We start from the raw sequence: 21971 nt of genomic DNA, 5'->3' as shown, positions 1-21971 counted from the left end.
TTTGGTTTGTTCTAAATTACAGTGAGATTGCAAAACATTTCCAAACATCTCATATGCTTTGAACACAAGAGTGGGGAGGGGCAAATATGAAGGTAATCAGTTATATCAGCACCTTACACAACACAAAACCTGAATGCTCAATTTAATAAATAATGTTTTCCTTTTACACCAATTAGATTATGGTTGCATTCGTAGTAAACAGCAGTTTTGGAAATGTATGAATAGAACTCAGATTCTAAAGACTCTTATCACAGGGCATTTGAACATTGGAACACAGTTACAGGTCTTCCCTTAAATAAGACACATTTCAGGTTTCATATTACCTTCTTAATAAAGGGTTTGCAGCAAGTGAACTGCTGGATTGTGTTAGGAGTCATAGGCTAGGTTTGGTGATGTAAATGTACTTCTGTGATTCAGGATCCGTGTAAAATCATTTCATCAGATGTATTTTATATGAAATAAGGCAGGTTACAGCAGTTTTATTTTAAGATTTATGACTTTGCAGCAACTTTCTTTTGGTTTGCCCATTACCTTTTAAAATTTTTTTTTATTGAAGTCACAAAAAAGTACATACACATAAGATAGCAATTTTCAGTCATTACGTAATTTTAAAAAATTGATCCTCTTTTCCTTGCTGCTTTTGGAGGGCTCTAATCATGGGGGGTTGTCACACTAACTTTTCACCTCCAGGCCACAGGCTCCAATCTAGCCCTAACTAGCTGGTATGAAAGTCTCTTTGTTGGCTGGAATGATACGACATGAAATGAGTTTGGGTTGTGCCAACCCAGCGCATAAGGGGTATAAGCTTAAAGCATTAAACTGCCTGCAGAAAACTGTCCATATGATGGTAGTAAATTTGCAATTTCACTCAGAGAGGCTTTAAAATGGGTGATTTTGAAAATGGAGAAAAAGCCATGGTTTTCTTCAGAGGGTGGTCGAAATATAGGGCGCGATCTTGCCAGCCCTGGGAGGCGGGTATAGAGTCGGGACTGCCGGGAAAATGGCAGAATTTGGGGGCGGGTGCCCAACCCACCTCCGTGCAATCTTGCCAGGAGGCGGGTAGCTGTCCCGCGCCGGGTCCCGTCTCCTTGGAGGCGGGAAGGGATTAAAGCCTATTAACTGCCTGTTAACAGGTAGTTAATAGGCAGAAAATAGGATTATCCCCTTTTTGCCCTCACAAGTGCGGGCTTCCCGAAGGCGCCGAAACCCGCCAGCTCAGCAAGGCAAGTACTGGGTCTGCGGAGGTCGGGGTGCAAAAGTGTGCTGTGAAGGTAAGTGACAGGTGCAAGTGTGGAGAAGTGAGTATCTGAGGTAAGTGCAACGTGTTAGTAAAAGTGTACTTACCTTTGTTTCTTCCTGCAGGCTTCAATCGGTGGGTATGCGGAGAGTCTCGGACCTCCGCGGCAGAGATGACAGATGGCCGTTGCATTTTCCAATGCAGCAATCATCTCATTTCTGCAAAAGAAAGAAGTTTGATGAGGTCTTGAATTCAAGACCTCATCAAACTACAGAGAATGTCCGTGTTTGACAGCTTCACAGAGCTGTCAAATGATGACAATTCACCTGTCAAAAATGTTTGACAGATGAAACGTCATACGTTGACGTTTTCTGCCACAGACTTTCCCTTAATTGGCCTGCTAAGTTTGCTGGACAAGTGGGAGTTCCACCTCAAAAAGCTCCCATTGACAAAATCACCCCCATACAATGAGTTGTGTTATAATTGACAGGGAGCGTATTTGCGACACCAACCCTAGCCTATGGCTCCTGATACAACCATTTGATGCCGACACTGAGCAGTCAGAATAGAAAATGTCCTCCATTCCCTAACACAGGGATTCATGAACACAATTCCTTTGGTTTGAAGGGTATAAAAAAAAACTCACCAGCAAAAAACTGACCTAAAAATGTTGTCCAAATTGTTAACTAGCCTGGTCACCAAAAATGAAATGATCATTTGTCTGGTCCTCTGACACATATCAACTAGTTTAGCAACTAAACTAAATTTGTTAACAAATTATCAACTAATCTGGAGTTAATGCCTCAATCAAGTTATCACTATTGTTTACAACTATGTGGACTAAATGTTACAACTTTAGCACCTAGTTATCAACTGTACATACCTGTGCCATTACATTGCAAAATCAGGCCATTTGGACATTAAAGCAGTAAAACTAGTCAACTGCAGACTAATAATAGGTTGATGCTTCATCTAAGTGTGCATAATGAACAATCTGCTCTAGCCTTCGCTAGCACACGTGGACAATAAGCTAAATAAAACTAAATTTGAATAATTCCCAGATTCCCAAGAGCATGGTGGTATAGATACTGTTTCTTCTGGACTGTACTAACCATTTAGTGGGTTACATTCAAATATTAGCAGAGTTGCCATTTTAGCTAAGAATATCCCAGTGGAACATGTCAATTTATCAGGATTAATTACATACAGAAACACAGTTTTCCCCTCCAGACCAGGGTATTGAGATTAATTGTAGTGCCCTGCACTGTGATCAGCTTATATGGCACAGACCAAATGTTGAACTTGGGTCTCACTGATGTGCCGGAATCAGGATCACACATGCAGGTCATGCCACCCATGAACCATCAGGAGATTTTGAATAAGAAAACTAAATTCAGATGGAGAGATGTTGAATTACATCTATTAAGAGGTCACCAGCTAAAGTTCCAGGTTGTTGGATAATTTATTCTTTGGGCAATCAAGATTGTGTCAATTGAATAGTAGAATTATTTTGGCACTCAAATAATAAAATGCGTATTGAATCAAATATTCAAAATGAAATATATTAGATGTAATAAGCTATTAAAGGAACGGCTTCCTGATTAGAATGTATGATTACAGGTGTTCCAAACCAAGTGTTCTCGCTACATTTATTCACTAGCGCTTAACATCTTGCCACCTCCGACGCAACAATGCTTTAAAATGCCCAAGACATTTTAAATTCTATGCTGTGATGCTACTACCTTAGACTGTTGCATTCAAGAGAGAAACACACTTTGTTTTTTCAAAGAATCCAGCACTAGTAGAATAAACACTTCAAAAGAGGATAAATGGGATTCAATAGAGATTTTCAAATTACAAAAGGTTTTGAATACTGATTGTTACCACTGGGTGGAAAATCATTAACAAGGTGGCATAGACGGAGGATTATTACACAAAAGAGAATGACCTCGGGAGTTAGAAAAAATTGATCAATATGAATGGTTATTAGAATGTGGAATATTTTACCACAAATGGCTTCCGAGGCAGAGACTATAACATAATTGAAAGGGAATTAGTTAAGTATTTGAGAAGAGTACAGGACAAGGGCAGAGCAATAGGATGACAGTAGACAGCTCCAGTTGAAGATCTAGAACCAGTACAGGTGTGATGGGCCAAATGGTTTGCTTCCCTGCTGTAATTTCTATGATGCTACTGTCTGTTTGATTCACAGTGGAGTCAGAAACAGAGGGCGCTGATCTTGGCACAACAGGCACAATACCATTTTATAACAGGCCACGCACCAGTTTATATATGTGTATAAAGAATATAAAATCTCTATTATATATTAAATAGGTAGATGGGTGAACACATTCAATCTCGAAAACCCTTAGGTCAACTGATCCTTATGGAATTTCCCATTTTAACAGTGTTCCACATTTACCTGCAATACCTATTATGTTTGTAGGTGGTGTTGTGACTGGCCTTTACAATGTTAAAAATCACTAAAAACGTTAGATCGCAAAATAGTACCTGCTGTGGAATATTGACTGACCTTGCGAATCAGCATATATTTCCACACAGAAACCACTGGGCAGCTCTGTAGCACAGTTATTTCCCTATATCTAATGGACAATTCGTAATTAATTTGTAATGTGCATTAATGTTGCATTCTTAAGTAAGTCATTGCTGGCTCTAAAATCCCTTCACCCCCACAACCGCTGAGAATTTCTGGCTCAACAAGTCGCAAAGGTACTTGAGAGTAGTACTGGTGAATACAAGTAGACAATGGAAGGTGTAAGTCGATGTTCTTTGGCCCTTTGCTACATTTATTTGCTGAAGTAGTTTCCCTGCCTTTGCGCCCCTATTCCAGTTCCACCCACCCTCTCCCTGATCCCTCTCATCACCCCGTTCTCCTCCAGGCGCCTTCTTCTCCCTGTCTCCCTCTTTTCCCTTCCCCGTCACTCTTCATCCATCCCTCTCTCTGTACCCATTCTCCCCAAGCTCCATCTACCCTTCACCCTTCTCTTCCCCCTCTTCTCTCTCTGTTACCAACTTTTGCCTCTCTCTGCTCCACCTCTTCCTCTCCCCTCATCGCTGCCTCCCTTTCTCCCTCCCCATCTCTCACCCCCTCACTCTCCCATCTGCCTCTTCCCTCCTTCCTCCCCCCACTGTATTGATCCAATTATTCCCTCTGCTCTCTAACCCCGCATGGTCTGAATACTATACTTGGTAGTATATTAAAAAATTGTGCTTGTGTTTATTCAATTTCCTGTTTAGTTCCAACACAGACAATTCCAATGATGAGCTGAGCTGATGTTTTAGCTTTAAATCAGAGGAAATGATAGCATGGATCAGAGAATCAGGAACTAAAGTCGACAAATCCCCTGGACCTGATGGCCTACATCCTAGGGTTTTAAAAGAGGTGGCTACAGAGATAGTAGATGCATTGATTTCGATCTTCCAGAATTCCCTAAATTCTAGAATGGTTCCTGTGGATTGGAAGGTAGCAAATGTAACCCCGCTATACAAGAAAGGAGGGAGAGAGAAAACAGGGAACTACAGAAAACTTTTTTTTATCTGGCACCAACGGGACCGACGTGGTACCGGTTCATCAAAAATTCCAGATAACCGAAAGCTATAGTAAAAGATACGGAGAGATGAGAGCTCCGTATAAAGCAACAAACCCTGTTGCTTAGCAACAGGTTCAGAACAATGGCCACAAGTTCCAAGCATCTCTGTAGCTTAGCAACAGCTGCAGCCACACCCTTGCACAGCAACAGATCGAGGAAGGCAATTACAATATGAAGTAAAACTTACCTGAACCTACTCCTGAATTTTGCCGGTTAACCGAGATTTCCGTTTATTTAGGTGCCGGTAAATCGAAAGTTTCCTGTATAGACCAGTTAGCCTGACATCAGTCATATGGAAAATGCTAGAATCTATTATTAGGGAAGTAGTAACAGGGCACTTCAAAAATCAATATGATTGGGCAGAGTCAACACGGATTGATGAAAGGGAAATCGTGTTTGACAAATTTGTTCGAGTTGTTAGAGGTTGTAACAATCAGGGTGTATAAGGGGAATTAGTGGGTGTAGTGTAATGTTCCTCCTAAGGTGCGCGGCCACGCATCAATCGCGAGGTTCTGCGTGGCCGCTGCAGCAAATTTAAAGGGACCACGCACAAAAACAAAATTAGAGGGAACACTGATGTAATGTAATAGCAAAATACTGCAGATGCTGGAAATCTGAAACAACAACAAAAAATGCTGGAAATACTCAGCATCCGTAAGCGTGACCCCGAGCCTGTCACTTTAATTCTCCGCTCCACTCCCACTTTGATCTCTCCGTCCTTGGCCTCTTACACTGTTCCAACAAAGCTCAACGTAAGCTTGAGGAACAGCACCTCATCTTTCAATTAGGCACTTTACAGCCTTCTGGACTCAATATCGAGTTCAACTATTTCAGACTATAACCTCGGCCCCTATGTTTTCTTTTCTCTCTCATATGGCAGCTGTTGATGATTCTGCCATTGCCATTTACACCTCATCTATAGTCATCTTTTGTTTCTTAACTTGTCCCATTATCATCTCCTTTTGCCTTGCACCATCATCCCTTTTGTCTTTTAATCTCTCCTGCCTTCCACCCTATCACAGACCTTCCCTTTGTTCTTTCCTCCCCTCCTCCCTTTCCCTGCTCCACACTTGCTTAAAAATCTGTTACTTCTCCAACTTTTTCCAGTTCTGACGAAGGGACATCGACCTGAAACATTAACTGCTGAGTATTTCCAACATTTTCTGTTGATGTAGTGTATTTCGATTTTCAGAAGGCATTTGATAACGTGCCACACAAAAGGTTATTACCCAAAATTAGGGCTCATGGGATTGGGGGTAACATATTAGCATGGATTGAGGATTGGTTAATGGACAGGAAACAAAGTAGGAATAAACAAGTCATTTTTCAGGTTGGCAGGCTGTAACTAGTGGGGTACCACATGGAATCAGTGCTTGGGCCTCAGCTATTTACAATCTATATCAATGACTTAGATGAGGGGACTGAGTGTAATGTATCCAAGCTTACTGATGATACAAAGCTAGGTGGGAAAGTAAGTTGTGAGGAGGATGCAAAGAGGCTGCAAAGGGATATAGACAGGTTCAGTGAGTGGGCAAGAACACGTTAGATGGAATATAATGTGGAGAAATGCAAAGTTCTCTACTTTGGTAGGAAAAATAGAAAAGCAGAATATTTTTAAATGGTGAGAGATTGGGAAATGTTGGTATTCAGAGGGACCTGGGTGTCCTTGTACACGAATCACTGAAAGTTAACATGCAGGTACAGCAAGCAATTAGGAAAGCAAATGGTATGTTGGCCTTTATTACAAAAGGATTGGAGTATAAGAGTAAAGAAACCTTACTACAATTATATAGGGCCTTGGTGATACCACACCTAGAATACTGTGTACAGTTTTGGTCTCCTAACCTAAGGAAGAATATACTTGTCTTAGAGGGAGTGCAACAAAGGTTTACCAGACTGATTCCTAGGATGGGGGGATTGTCCTACAAGGAGATATTGAGGAGACTAGCCCTATATTGCCTAGAATTTAGAAGAATGAGAGGTGATCTCATTGAAACATGTAAATTCTTACTGGGTTTGACCAGGTAGATATGGGGATAGTGTGGGAAGGTGGAGTTGAGGTACAAGATCAGCCATGATCTTATTGAACAGCGGAACAGGCTTGAAGGGACAAATGGCCTACTCCTGCTCTTAGTTCTTATGTTCTTAACCAGGCATGGAGATCAACCTGCCAGATTCATGGGCAGTGCTGATTTTCTTGCTAATTTCAGGTGCACAGACCTTCATGTCTGTTTCTCCGTTCTGTACTCCCACCGAGCGACTCGCCACGCTGGGAGAAGTCGCCGAATTCTGCACTTGTCCAGAGTCAAAACAGCTACATATTTTTCTGGCTGATGTATAAATTCTAGCTTGTAGGATTTCAACCTAACTGATACTGGAGCTGATATCCTTTCCAGTTTGGTATACAGTCACATGCTGTCTGCACATAGTCACTTTTAAAGAAGCTTATAGAGGCAAGACAGATAAAAGCATTATTTATATTGAGAACGACCATGTTACAATTTTTAAAAAATCACAAGTACAGTTTATAGACATTCAGGGATGCTCAAGAGGCCAGAATTGGAGGAGCACAGAGATCTCGGAGGGTTGTAGGGCTGGAGAAGGTCACAGAGGTAGGGAGGGACGAGGCCACGGAGGGATTTGAACACAAGGATGAAAATTTTAAATTTACATTTCTGTGAAGTACTCCTCCAGGCTCCACAAAAATACTGTGAGCCACTCTTGGCCCCTGCATGCCTGTCCCCCTCCACTTCCACCTCCCTTCCCTCCTGGGCACGCTCCCAGACATTGGAGTTAGCTCAAAATTCCTAAGGCCCCGACCAGCGAGATGTATTGGGACACCTGACTGGCATCTGCAGCTCGCAAGCTTCATTCTAACGGAGCCCAAGGACCAATTTGCATTGGGCCTCAGGCCAACGTCTTTGGGAGCACGTTGGGGTCACACCGCCCATTTCACACCGGAAACCGGGATGAGTTGCATTTCCCCACCAAAAACACAAAGTCTAATGACACTTACCTTCAACAATTCTTTATCAGCAAAAGCCATGATGCCTTCAAAAATGATCACACTGGCTCCATATAATGTTTTCTGAGGCATAAAATACAGACTATGAATCAGTTTGTAGCAACAAAGAAACAAGCCATTATTTAATAATGTTACTGGCATGGTCGATGTTGGAGATACAGCACATGCTCAGAGTCACTTAATGACCAGCCCTAAATGGTCTGTTTTGATTAGAACAATCAGATCTTTCACCTTGAGCTAATAAAGTTATCTATAAACATAAAATTCCACTTGAATAGGACTTTCTCCTCTTTCCTTAGGCCTGCCCTCCACGCCCAAATTACACATCATTCTCCGGATAACAGGGTGTCTGCCAATGATTCTGTCTACCCAATGATCAGAGGGTGCACAACGTCAGGCTGAGCGTTTGATTCACCCTAGCTCACTGTGGAAAAAACAACTGCCATTAATCAGGTTGTCCTTCACCAATTCCACAGTGGGTGTCACAAATCTATGGCTCTTAGAATTACACCGGTGATACTAATACGCAAATGCTTAACTTTTTTTGTCTGAAATTCATTCCTCTCTTATTTTATCAGAGGTTTTACCCAATTTCTTTTAAATGGGATAACAATTCGACTAAAATAGTAGAAATTTAGACAAACGCATGAAGCGCTCCTTCACTAGCATCCCATTGCACAATTTCAGAGCCTATTTCCTTCACTCTAACATAAAAAGTTGGTGTGTCAGAGCCATCCATTGTATATTACTTTAGCTACAGTCACACTGTAACTGAACTAAAATACTCTGATCTTAGTCACATTTTTAAGCTAATTTTCAAAACATTTCTTCATAAAGAATACTGCAGGAGTTAATGCTTCATGTACACTTTTCATTGATTTTACAGCATACCTTTAGCACAGCGCAGAGAGAAGGAAACTAATTAACTTTCTAATTCAATCGTGTTAAGGCGGACAATAATGGAGGATCTCAAAATGGCTTCTGCAATGTTTTACAAAATAGAACTAACCATCTGGGAAAGTTAATGATAGTGAAGCATATCCCAGGACTTCAAATTGCAAAATCCAACCAAGAAAATTATGTTTTGCTGGTTTTTTTCACAACATAATATTATTGTTCATTCTAGATATATTACATCAAACATAGATTAAAATCAGAAAACAAAATCATACAGAGAAATTACACCATAGGAGGCCATTCATCCCATAATGCCTGTGCTGGTACTAACTCTTCAAATGGAGCTATCTGCTCTAATCCATTTTCCCTTCTTTTTCCCTGTATTTCTTTATATTCTCTTTACAAATATTTATCCAATTCCCTTTTAAATTATATTATTGAGTCTACCTCAATAGTCACTTATGGCAAAGAATTAAATGTTCCAATAACCCTCTATGTAAAAATAAATTCTAATTTCCCCCTTCATTCTTCTAGTGATAATCCTGAGCCTATGAGCCTTGTTACTGATTAGTCGACCGATGGAAACATCATTTCAACATTTATCTTCTCAAAACCCTTCATTATTTTGAAAACTTCTATTGGACTCCCCCTTTAAGCTCTCAATTTTAAGTCTCAATTTTCACGCAGATCAATCACATGTTGTCTATACATTGAAGAAAGAGTATACGGTGTGAAGAGTAAAAGAACTGCTGAGAACTCTGAAATTTATTAAAGTCCAAGCAAATTTAAAGTACATTGTTTGTGTAACTATAGGGTCCCATTCCTGATTACATTCTAGGGAAGCTTTGCTAATCCTTTTCCTATAATATTTTCCTATAACAAGAAGCCTAGAACAGCATGCAAACTACAGGTCTGGCTTAGCAAATTTCTTGTAGAAATTCAATATAATTTCCTTCCCTTTGTATTCAAATATATAGGTGTCAAAATGTATATACTTCTTAATTAATATGAAAAAAGCTTTGCATCATTTAGTTCTTAATTGTCCTTATCCATTCCTTTATAGCAACCCCTATTTCATTGTGCACTGAGCTTACCCATTCCTTCTTCCTGCAGTGTGATGTAAAATCATATACAGGGATTTTTACACTTTTTCCTTGTTTTAGTTTCCTGAGAGTGGACACAAGGAGATCAAAGTCAAATGCATCCGGATGGTCGAAATTATAGTCATTGCTGGCAGCTTGCTCCTGCTGCTGTTTAGTGAGTACCTATGGGCAAAATAAAAATGTTGAGCATTACACACCTGACAGTAATAATTGTAGGAATAGATGTAGCACGCACAGGCAGAAGCAATAATTGGAATATTGTGCAAAAAGGTTAACAGCCGGCTTCATGGCCTACTTGATTTAACCTTCTCGCATATTATTATAATTTGGGCTCCCAGTGCAAGAAGCTCAGTGCTGGGTGTACTACATTGTAAAATCGGCCCTTTAGTGATCACTACTGCACTGTTAATGGGTTCACTGTGATTTACAGTAGAACAGAATACAGCAGAGAAGTCATTTGCAGAAAAAAACCTATATTGCAGTATTTAATTCAGATATAAATAAAAGGGGGTTTGAAGAAGACTGCATTACTGGATATGAAATTTAAATAGTCTGGGAAGGTTTCTCTCTTCTCAGTGTTCTAATACAATCTCACGGATGCACCAATGAAAGGGAGGTGGGCTCTTTTTGCATCTGCTATAGCCACTGATTAAATAACTAGAATTTATGAGTCAAAAACAAACACACCTTGTAAAAGGAGTCCACAGCCAGAAGCACGACCCAGGGAACATCCAAAGCTTCTATTATCTTCCTGGCCACTGTAGTTTTCCCTGAAGCACTGCCACCACACAACCCTAAAAAAAGTAACAATATGTAGCTGCCAGTTTTCTGAAACAGTAACGGAAGACTTTTGCTTTTAAAAATGTTCACATTTCAAACCTTCCCTTCTCCTGCAAGAGACCTCTATGATGTAAACAGCTCCTAATGCTGAGGGAGGAGCTGGTGACTTACTCCTAGGCCTCTGAAAATCCCCATCTAAATCCCACGGTTAAGAGGTTAGTGAACATTTCCTTGCCCTTGGGTTGTTCCCTCGTCCATTTCAGGGAATGCATGGCTTCCATTTTCCACCTCTCCTTACAGCACCGCTGAGATTGGGATTTGCCATCTAGAAAATGTAATCATGAGTCTACATCCTACCACATGCTACCACTCTGTGGGACAGCACACAGCATGACCAATGTGGGATGGGGCTTTTTCCAAATATTTGATTGATGCAGCATGGCTGAAGGGCTTGAATTGCCAACAGTAAAATAGAAGTAACAGAAAATGCTGGAAACACTCAACGGGTCAGGCAGCATCGTGGAGAGAGAAACAGAGTTAACAGCCGTGATTTTGTCATATGTGTCGGGTTGGGTGCGGGACAGCTGGTTTCCGGCTTCCAGTCCTGCCCCCCAGCGACATCCGTTCCACAGACGTGATTTTACCTTGATTGACCTTGTTAAGCTCGCCTTGTGGGCTTGCCGGCCAATTAACAGGAAGCGGGTCTGATGACGTCATTTGATGACGCGTCATCTGCCGGTTTCCTTAAAGGGACCATGCACAATTTTATTTTGACAGTTGATTTCTCAGTGTTTGACAGCATTGAGGTGCTGAAAACACTGACACTGCACAAAGGTGTACTCTTGCACCCAGTCTCTCCAATAACTCCCTCCATATGCTGGAATAGATGGCAGCTGCAGGTGAGGTGACAGAAGTGATCTGTCACTGGTGAGAGAGGTTCTCCCAGTGAGGTGGCACTGGACATATAGTTAGATTTAAAAACTGGTAAGCTAAAGAAATCTGTAAATGTTTAAAAAATGCAGTAACCAACATTTTCTTTGCTCTGAAACTCACCATGTGCAACATTTGATCCTTCCCACCACTTCTACAGCTGTCATCATTCCACAAACATTACAGCAGACTCACAACACGACACACTTACCTGGCGTGGTGTCTGGACGTCAGGGAATCCGACCCAGCAGCGGGAAAATCTAAAATCAGGCTGAAAACTACTGACAAGTACCTGTTAATAGGCAGGTAATTGTCTTTAATCCGCTTCCGCCGCTAGGTGTCGGGTCCATTCGCAAATCAGGGACCCAACACTTGAGAAAGCTGTTTGGAGGCGGGGTGACGGCGTGATCAGAACCCGCCATCAATCAAATTGAATTTAACCTTTGCCCCACCTCCAAACCCACCCTCTGAGCACCGGCAAAATCGCGGCCAACGTTTCAGGACGATGACCCTTCGTCAGTAAAATAGAAATGTTTGTTTCATTTTAATTTGGAAGAGTAAGGTAATTAGGATTAAGCATTTAGATGTACTCTTAGATGTATAGCATTTACAATAATAACTATAGAGCATATGTAAAACGTGTTAAAAAAACTCTACTGCCAGTAAAACTGTATTGCACTAATGTCAGCTTGGCTTAGCTGGTAACAGTCTTGCCTTAAAGCCAGAAGTTTGGGGGTTCAAGCCTCATCACAGAATAGAGCACATAATTTAGGTTGATACTCCAGTGTAGTGCTGAGGGAGTGCTGCATTGTCAGAGGTATTGTCCTTCCACATATTAAACTGAGATCTAGTCTGCTTGTATCCTCTGGCTAAAGATCCCATGGCATTACTCAAAGAAGAGCAGGGAGTTCTCCTGGTGTCCTGGCAAATAATTCCTCTCTCAACCAACACCACTAAAAGCATTCCTCTCAATCGACGCCACCTGTTTGCGGGATTTTGCTATGCACAAAATGGCTTCCACATTCACTTGCATAACCACAGTTACTGCACTTCAAATTAATTCAATGTTTGTGGAGTACTTTGGAATGTTTCTGAAAGGCATCATAAGGCACTATATAAATACAATATTCATTTTCTTTCTAACGTTTGCTCCCAAAATAGCTGCAGGGAAGTGAAATTTCTCTTAAAAATAGGAGAATGCCCATTTTTCTCTTCAGATGTCATAAATATCAAAAGCATAGACTCCCATATTTTTAGTGCATTAAATATATAGAAAAATATGCTTGCTCCTGCTTTTCATTTAAAATAAAGCACCTAGATATGTTATTAATGGGGCTACCCTCACTAACCGAATCACTAACAAATGACACATGCATGTTTGCCATTTTGATCATTTCTATCTATGAGAGTCAGAAGGGGAAGACTGAAGTCTAAATGTAGCCATTAAGAAATCAATACATGATTTTTTTGTTCTAGTTGAACAAATAAGGGAAGAGAAAATTTATTTTAAAATTCTTGAAACACATTTCACTGCCTTCAGTGAATTAGTTTAAAAGATAGTTGAAACCTTCTGGATACCTATACCCAAGACATCTTTGCAAATATGGTATGGTTTTAAACAATTCTATCTTTTTTGAAGAATTCAGGACTTGGCTCTGTCCAACTAAAAGGAAGGTCTGAGGGATTAGGCCTAATGTTGCAAACAAGCTTGACTATCTTTCACCATTTCTTTGAACCGGTATGTAAATCAGACGGTTTGAAATTCACCTTGAATGTCCAACTCTGGGAAATGTTTAATTTTGGGACTTGGCATGGAGCTGGCCTTTACCATTCTTTTGGTTACCAGATCGTGCCCAACTACAAAAGCATTTTTGCTTTTTGGCTAGAGTTGCAGTAGATATTTCATGAATCAAAGTCTATGGAACTGATGCTAGTGTTCAACTAATGGGTCAGAACAGGTTACTTTATAGCCCTGAATACAATCTACTTGATCTGAGACCAAATTAAGTCTAGATCTCTCACTGGTTGCTGGCTTAGGATAGCAGGTTCCTGTTTGAAAGTATTATAATTTTACATCTGCCCATTTTCTGAATGAAGCAAGGGTCTGATGAGAGGAAATAAATAATTAAATTTGAAGTTTGGTGAATATCCAATAGAAAGTGTTTGGAGACACATTAATGAGACATAAGAATTATTCCCTGCATTCCCTTTCTTAGAAAGGGACTCATGGCTTCATCACAATGTTATTGATGAAATTGAATACTTAAAATCACCTTGTCATTTCCCCCCGCCCCCCCTCCACCCCATTGTCCTGGACAATTTAACTGATATTAAAAATGACAAATATAGATTGCATTGCTGAAACTTAAGCCTTCCGATTTTAATTACATTTATATTTTCTGAATTCAAGTCAAAACAATCAGGTGACTCAGCTGCAAACAGATGCTTTTTTTCTTTGGAATTAGTCAGAAAAACAATTTGGGAAGAAATAAAAAACTTTGTGTAAAGAAGTGTTTACACAATAGAATTCCAAAGGAGTTGTTGATACATCATTAGCTCGATCCTAAGCACCACCTTCCCCTGGATGCTCAGTCAGCTGTCTGTATATGACTCAGGTGACTGGAGGTATTCTCTACACCAATGTTGCCTGTCATTATGCAGAGAAGACAAAAGGGACACTTTTCCAAATGCATGCTCTTGTGTTGGGGCCTTACACACAGGGAGTGCCCATCAGGAAACTGGGTGCATTCCTGATTTTCCAGTCAAAATGGATGGGAAAAAAATTGCCTCTGCAATTTTTCAATATACGCTCCCGGTTGACAAGACTCCACACGAAATACACATTATGAAATTACTTCTAAAGTGCTCGCTGCATAAAATGAAAGACTATGTGCACCAGGCCAGAACTGCAGTATAAGGATATTGTTTCCAGCTTTTCACCGAGGTTTGGAAATTGTTTTTTATTCTGTGGTAGTTATCAGGTTTAAATCTACAATCATGAGGTTTATACATAGTATTCAAGAAGGGTGCGGCAGGATAAATGACGACTTTGCAAAAAGTTTTCAATCATAAATATTATCAGATTGTAAGCTCAATTCTGTAAGGTCACACACACACACACATGTATTCCTTACCAATAACAAATGCTTCTTTGGACTGTGTTCCATGCTCATTGTACCATGGAGGCCGCCCTGCAGTGTAAATTGTTCGTTTGCTTGTTCTTAACAGTGGTGGCTCGGATTTGCACTGGTTTGTGGTTCGCTTTCGTGGTGACAAAGTATTAGTCACCGGGGGTAATAATCTATCTAATGCCTCTTCACTGCTGCCACTGTAAAAAGAACAGAGTTGTGTTAGTTATTCCCATAGTTAATATCCATAGGCCTAGAAATTCAGTGGGGTTAGCGCCCAATTAGAGGCGTTAGAGGGCCTTGCGCTGGAATTATAGCCGCGATCGAAATTGCGTTGGGCCCTACCATCGGCATTAGCCGGTAGCGCTGCGCCGGCACCGATGACGTCATCGGTGTGCGCAGCGTCCCGGTTGCCGTGGTAACGCGGCCGGACGCCCAAATTCAGTTGCGGCCGCCTCACCCGTGGCAGCCGCAACCAACGATTGTTCAATGGGATGTTGCAGCACGTAGCGCCGGCGCATTAAGGTGGAGCGGCGGCCGGCCGCTTTCCCGGCGGCCGCCTGCCCGCACCTCCCTCCCCGGACTCCTCCACCACCCCCCCGCGGCACTGATGTGTGTGGCCCGCGAGCCCGGCACTTCTCCGAGGTGCCGGGCTCATCTGTCGGGCGAATCGACCGGTCAGCGGTCGGCTGCAGGCAGCTCCTCCTTAACAGAAGGAGGAGGCCTGCAGTACCCCAGCCTGCCGCACCGCATCGGCTGCCGCAGCGGGGGATTAGCGCCGCAAACCTGCATTCAGCGCCCATAGCGAGGCGCTGAAACCCTCCATTAGCGCCCGCAGCCGTCTGGGCGCGGGGCAGCTGAATTTTTGGCGGGCGCAGCAGCAATTATCGCGGGCGCAAAATTTCGGGCGCAAAAGCCCTGGCGGAGGCAAACCTAATTTCTAGGCCATAGTGTTTCAAACAGGAACAGCAAAAGGCTATTGGGCCTATTGAAGCTCATCCCTCTTGTACTTAACTGTGCCATCATAGTCCAACGTCCAAACACTTCTGCCATTTAAACACCTCCTGTTGTCCCACAGATAATTCTATTTGGTGTGGTTCTAGGGTTACCAACCTTCCCCCATTGTTCGGGAGTCTCCTGGAATCACAGATTAATCTTCCAGGCACTGTTGCGAGCAACTCGGGAGAAAATAGTGAGAGAGTTGACAGGAGTGGGCTACCTAGAGGACGCGGCACTTTGACAGGCAGGCAAATATAGTTTTGGTAACAGTGGGTCATAAACTTAAATATATCGCCAGAAGAATGAAATGGAAAATTAGGCACATTTTTTCCACACAGAGGGTTACTAGAACATGGAATGGTTCATCACAAGTAGCTGTCGATACAGAGTCTATAAAAGAGAATTCGATATGAATGAAAAAGTGTATAGGGAAAGAGCAGAGAAATGGGAGTGGATAGCACCAGTAGAGGTACAATGGAAAGAATGGCTGCTATGCTGTGAATTTCATGATTCTATTAATAGGAACTATAGCTAATTTTTGGCGCAAACACTTAAATGTAGCCTAAGATGCTTGCCACAAAATTGCACTTGGGTACATATTTGGCTAAGGGATAGGAGGCAGAGAAAAAGCTGGGTGTGGGACTTAATTGGAAAGCTCTTTCAAAGATCCCGCACAGGCACGACAGTCGAACGGCGCCCTTCTGTGCTGTAAGATTCTATGGGCGCGAAATTCGGTTACGCCCTATTTGGGGGCGATAACCGAACTAGCGGCGGATATTTAGCGCCTGGCGTGGAAGTACCGCCCCAGCCGCTAAATTCAGCTTACCGCCCCAGAGAGGAAGTGGTGCACTATCTTGGGCGTTCCACTTCCTCTCAGGGCGGTGTTGGGGGCGCAAAGTGCTTGAACGCAGGAGCGCTACGCAGCCGCTCCCGCATAGCGCTGACGCGTTTCACTGCCCCTCCCCTTTCGTTAAAGGGGAGGGACGCTGCGAGCACTGCAGGGCCTCCAATGGCCCACTCTAGGCCACCAGGGCGGCATGGTGCCATGGCCGCAGCCCGGCACCAAGACGCAGTGCCGGGCTGCACGATGGCGGCCACAGACCATGCCAAGGGCCACCACAAAGGGCCAACCTGGAGGTCGGCCAAAAGAAGAAAATGGCGGTGCCGGTCATAGCCGCACCTCGGCTTTAAATACCGCCCCGCGAGTGGAGGTTGGCCCGGTTCGCGACCCACGAGGCTGGCGCTCACATTGCCCGCGGCAGCCTCGCGGGGCACAGCCAATCTTTGACCCCTATGATTCTTCTATTCTAAGTGTACAGATCCAGTTGTACAACCACATTTTTCAATCCCCAGTCCCTGTTCTGCTCCAGCCTTGGAGACTGTAAATTCTACTCTATTCTGCATTACATGGCATAACACTCTTGTCTTGTACAACAGTCCCATCCTGCCTTACATACTGTATTTTTAGACCCCATTAGGACAACAGAAATGTTCTGTCAACAGATAAACACTGCATTAGACTAATCTGTTCCCTTCGATCACTGCATCATGCATCATGAGCTATGGCATAAATAACATCCGTGTTGTCAAAAAGCACTTATAATCACAAAATGTGACAAAACCTATTTGAGATACAACGATGCATTTCAACACAAATTGACACAGTGTCCTGTGTTTGATAAACAAAAACACAAAAAAAGTTTAACAAAACATTTCTGCATCATGATAATGCCCTTTAAATGTATAATTTTCTAACTTTTATGTGGAGGACCCCTTTCAAAATGTGATACACTTCTTAAGACCCCTTGAAAGTATTAACACATTCCTAGATCTCCTCCACAAATCTTGAGATCGTGCCAAGGATACTCTTGCAAATATTGATGTAATTCCATGGACCCTCTGCCGTAACTTCTGAAAAACCTAAGCCATCCAAGGAAACATTGCCATTACTGCAGAAGATGCTTCTTATTAGAATACAGCAACAGAAATACATTCTATTAATTCAACAAGTACAGAAAAATAAATAAATCAGATAAAAGTAGCAGACAGGTTGCGATTTTCTCATGGACCCTGCACTCTGGGGACTTGTAAAGTAAATACTTTAAAGCAGAAACACAACAACAGTAGACGTGTAGGAGTTACAGTGGAAATTATAATACTCATCTAATCATAAAAGTAATGCCTGCCTCTGCAGTCAGTTATTCCAACAGCAGCTCAGAGCTCACAGAGAATATGGCTGCACTCTCAGTTCCTGTAGTTTCAGGCATGTGCCTTCTGGGCCTATTTACAGAAGATGGCCCCCTCTCCCCCCACAACTCATAAGCTAGTACACCTGTCACTACTAGTGCATCTGCCATTACTAGCTGCAAGATCACTCCTGCCCATGTCAAACAGTAATACTATATAATTAAACTGTACAGTGATTTCATAAAATGTATGTACAACTTTGTTCATCTTAATAAAAAAAATTAAAGTACCGTCAAAAGTTTGTTTAATTTCTGTAGATTAAATTTTCTTTCCATTCAGAAAAAGAATAACTTGCACTTAGGCTCCCTGAGCGTTAAGTAGCATTGAGTCCTTCAGAATGTACTTCATTTGGCTGTAAAGCACTTTGTGGGGTCCTGAGGTTGTGAAAAGTGCTATATAAATGCTAGTTTTTCTTTTTCTATAACAGCTATATTACACAGCAGCTTCTGGCTGCAATACTCAGAGCCGCACTCCATATTCCAATGGGGGAACTGGAGGCAATAATCCAGTGAGAAACCAGGTGTAGTAGGAATAACTAAAACATGGCTACATAAAGAACAGGACTGGCAACTAAATATTGCAAGTTATGACATAATCAGAAAGGATAGGGAAAGAAAAAGGTGTGGGTAGCTGTACTAATTAAAGATAACATAATGGCAGTAGAAAAGAGGGACATCACTAACAGAAGGTTAGAAACACAATCCATATGGATTGAAATAAAAGATAAGAAGGGATTGATCATGCTAACATGCTAATAGTGGAAAGAAGGTGGAAGAAGAAATATGTAAGCAAATATGTTAAATGAGTAAAGGACATAGAATAATAATCATGGGAGATTTTAACTACCCCCAAATAACCTGCCAAGAAGAGGCAGCAAAAGGGGTACAGGGAATGGAGTTTTTACAATGTGTGCAGGACTCCTTTCTTACCCAGTATGTAAAAAGCCCAACAAGAGAGGAATCATTGTTGGATCTAGTAATAGAAAATGAACCAGAGCAGATATGAGAAGTAAGCGTAGAGGAACATCTAGGCAATAGCGATCATAACATAATAAGGTTTAAGAGAAAGATTGAGAAGGACATACATAAGACAAAGATCAAAGTAATACATTGGAAAAGAGCTTATTTTTAAGGAGGTGACAATGGAACTAGGGAAAGTAAACTGGAAAAATTTACTGACAAACAAAGAAATAGAATTGCAGTGGGAAACATTTAAAATAGTGATCAAGAGAGTCTAGGAAAAATATATCCCACTAAAAAGCAAGAACAAACTAGCCAATAATGGCACACCATGGATGAATAAAAAAATAAGGGCAAGATTGAAACTAAAGAAAAAGGCACACACTAAGTACACAGACAAAAACGGAGAGGATGACAAAAGGGAATATGAAAAGATTAGGAAAGAAGTCAAAGAAACAATCAGGAAGGCAAAGAGAAACTATGAAATTAGTAAAGTATTCTACAGATATATTACAAAAGAAAAATCAGGGTAGGGATAGGGCCACTAAGGGATACACATGATAAATTCAAAAGCAGTGACAGTGAAATTGTAGAAATATTAAATATTTATTTGCCACAGTATTTACCAGGAAGACTAACATGGTGGACATTACATTAGAAGAAGAGATCAAAAAAGATATAAAGACATTTAAGATAGAAAGGGGGGAGATAAATGATAAACTAATCAAACTTAGAGAGGATAAAACCCCTGGTCTGGATGGACTGCATCCACACATAATAAAAGACGTTAGGGAAGAGCTAGCAGAGGCATTATTACATGTATATAAAAATTCATCAGAAAAGGGAATAGTGCCAGAGGACTGGCAGACAGCTAATGTGATTACTATATTTAAAAAAGGAGACGGAACAAGTCCAGGGAACTATAGACCAATTAGCTTAACATCGGTGGTAGGAAAGATAATGGAATCCTTACTCAAAGATATAATAGAAAAACATCTAGAAACTGAAAATATAATAAAGAGTAGTCAGCACAGATTTCAAAAGGGAAGGTGGTCATGCTTGGCTAACCTTGAATTCTTTGAAGAAGTAACAGAAAGGGTAGATAAGGGTAATGCAGTATATGTAATATAGAACCATAGAATCAGAAATACTTAAAGGCACAGAACGAGGCCATTTGGTCTGTCGTGTCTGTGCGGGCTCTTTGAAAGAGCAGTTGTGCTTAGTCCCACATCCTTGCTTTTTGTCCGTAACCCTGTAAGTTCCTCATCCTCAAGTACCTGCCCAACTCCCTTTTAAAATTATTTATGGAATCAGCTTCCACCACCTTTTCAGGCAGAGTGTTCCAGATCCTGACAACTCAGTGAAAAAATGTCTCCACATCTCCCCTCTAGATCTATTTCCAATGATTTTGACTCTATGACCTCTAGTTATTGACCCACTTGCTAGAGGGAATATTTTTCCCCCTATTTACTCTATCAAAACCTTTCCACAGCTTGAAAATCTCTATTAGGTCACCTCTTAACCTTCTCTATTCCAAGGAGAACAGTCCTAGCTTTTCCAACCTCTCCTCAAACTGATAACATCCTGGTAAACCTCCTCTGTACCTTTCTAATGCCGTTACATCTTTCCTGAAGTGTGGTGCCCAGAATTATCCACAACACACCAGCTGAGGCCTAACCAGTGATTTATAAAGTTCTAGCATGATCTCTTTGCTTTTATATTCTATTCCTCTATTTAGAAACCCAAGTAACCCATAAGCTTTTTTAACCACCTTATCAACTTGCCCTGCCACCAAGGATGTGGATAAGGGGTAAGCCATTTAGGACAGAGATGAGGAGGAATTTCTTCACCCAGAGAGTGGTGAACCTGTGGAATTCTCTACCACAGAAGGCAGTGGAGGCCAATTTATTAAATATATTCAAGAAGGAGTTAGGGTACTGAATTTGGATGATCAGCCATGATCTCATTGAATGGCGGAGCAGGCTCGAGGGGCCGAATGGCCTACTCCTGCTCCTATCTTCTATATTTCTATGTGTGTATATGGATACCCAAGATGTCTCTGCTCATTTACACTTTTCAAAATCGTGCCATTTATAGTATACTGTCTTTCCATATTAGTCCTCCCAAAGTGCATATCATACTTCTCCACATTGAACTCCATCTGCCATGCTTTTGCCCATTTCACCATCTTGTCTATGTCATCCTGAAGCCTATAACTATCCTCACCATGATCTACTACTTTGCCAAGTTTCGTATCATCTGCAAACTTTATAATGCTGCTCACTACTCTCGAGTCTAGGTCTTTATAACAATTTCAAAGTGGTGGACCCAAAACTGACCCTTGGAGAACACCACTGCAAATCACCTCCCAGTCTGAAAAACATCCATCCACCACCACCCTTTGCTTCACGTCACTGGGCCAATTTCCCCTTAATTCCAAGGGCTTTCATCTTCTTAAAAAGCCTTCTGTGTGGCACTTTGTCAAATGCCCTCTGAAAGTCCATATATACATCTACTGCACTATCTTGATCAACCTTCTCTGTTATCTCAAATAATTCAATCAAGTTAGTCAGACACGATTTGCTTTCAACAAATCCATGCTGGCTCTCCTTAAATCCAAAATATTTGGATTTTTAAAAGGCCTTTGATAAGGTACTGCATAGTAGACTTATCATGACTGAGGTCAGAACATGTGGGCTGCGATTTTGTGCTTCGCGTCGGCTTGGGAGCGGGTCAGCTGTCTTCCGGGTTCCAGTCCCGCCCCCAACTACATCCGGCCCACAGACGTGATTTTACGTTGATTGGCCTTGTTAAGTCCGCCCTGCGGGTTTGCCGGCCAATTAAGAGGAAGCCGGTGTCAGATGACATCATTTGATGATGCGTCATCGGCTGGCTTTCTTAAAGGGACCACGCACAATTTTTTTTGACAGTTGATTTTTCAGTGTTTGACAGCATTGAGGTGCTGCACACACTGACAATGACTGTTCACAGGTGAGTTCTTGCACCCAGACTCCCCAGTGACTCCCTCCTTAGGCTAGAACAGATGGCAGCTGCA

The 21971-nt window shown here is 41.7% G+C and overlaps 1 protein-coding gene across 3 annotated transcripts in view; it reads right to left on the bottom strand.

The window, feature by feature from the left end:
- LOC147108701 (uridine-cytidine kinase-like 1) overlaps positions 1–21971 on the bottom strand; it is a 378363-nt gene that overhangs the window by 57686 nt on the left and 298706 nt on the right. For all 3 annotated transcript variants that reach the window (XM_086005435.1, XM_086005437.1, XM_086005436.1), the window contains 4 exons: positions 14718–14911; positions 10561–10667; positions 9865–10035; positions 7865–7936 (listed from right to left, as the gene is read on the bottom strand). In XM_086005435.1, the coding sequence (XP_085861561.1) occupies positions 7865–7936; positions 9865–10035; positions 10561–10667; positions 14718–14911 (544 nt within the window). The remainder of the gene's footprint in view (positions 1–7864; positions 7937–9864; positions 10036–10560; positions 10668–14717; positions 14912–21971) is intronic.

Source organism: Somniosus microcephalus, chromosome 13, assembly GCF_052327205.1.
Source record: "Somniosus microcephalus isolate GS21.2 chromosome 13, FLI_Smic_1.0, whole genome shotgun sequence".
Taxonomy (NCBI): Eukaryota; Metazoa; Chordata; class Chondrichthyes; order Squaliformes; family Somniosidae; genus Somniosus; species Somniosus microcephalus.
The sequence above is the reverse complement of the archived record's forward strand: the minus strand, read 5'-3'. Positions and strand labels throughout refer to the sequence as shown.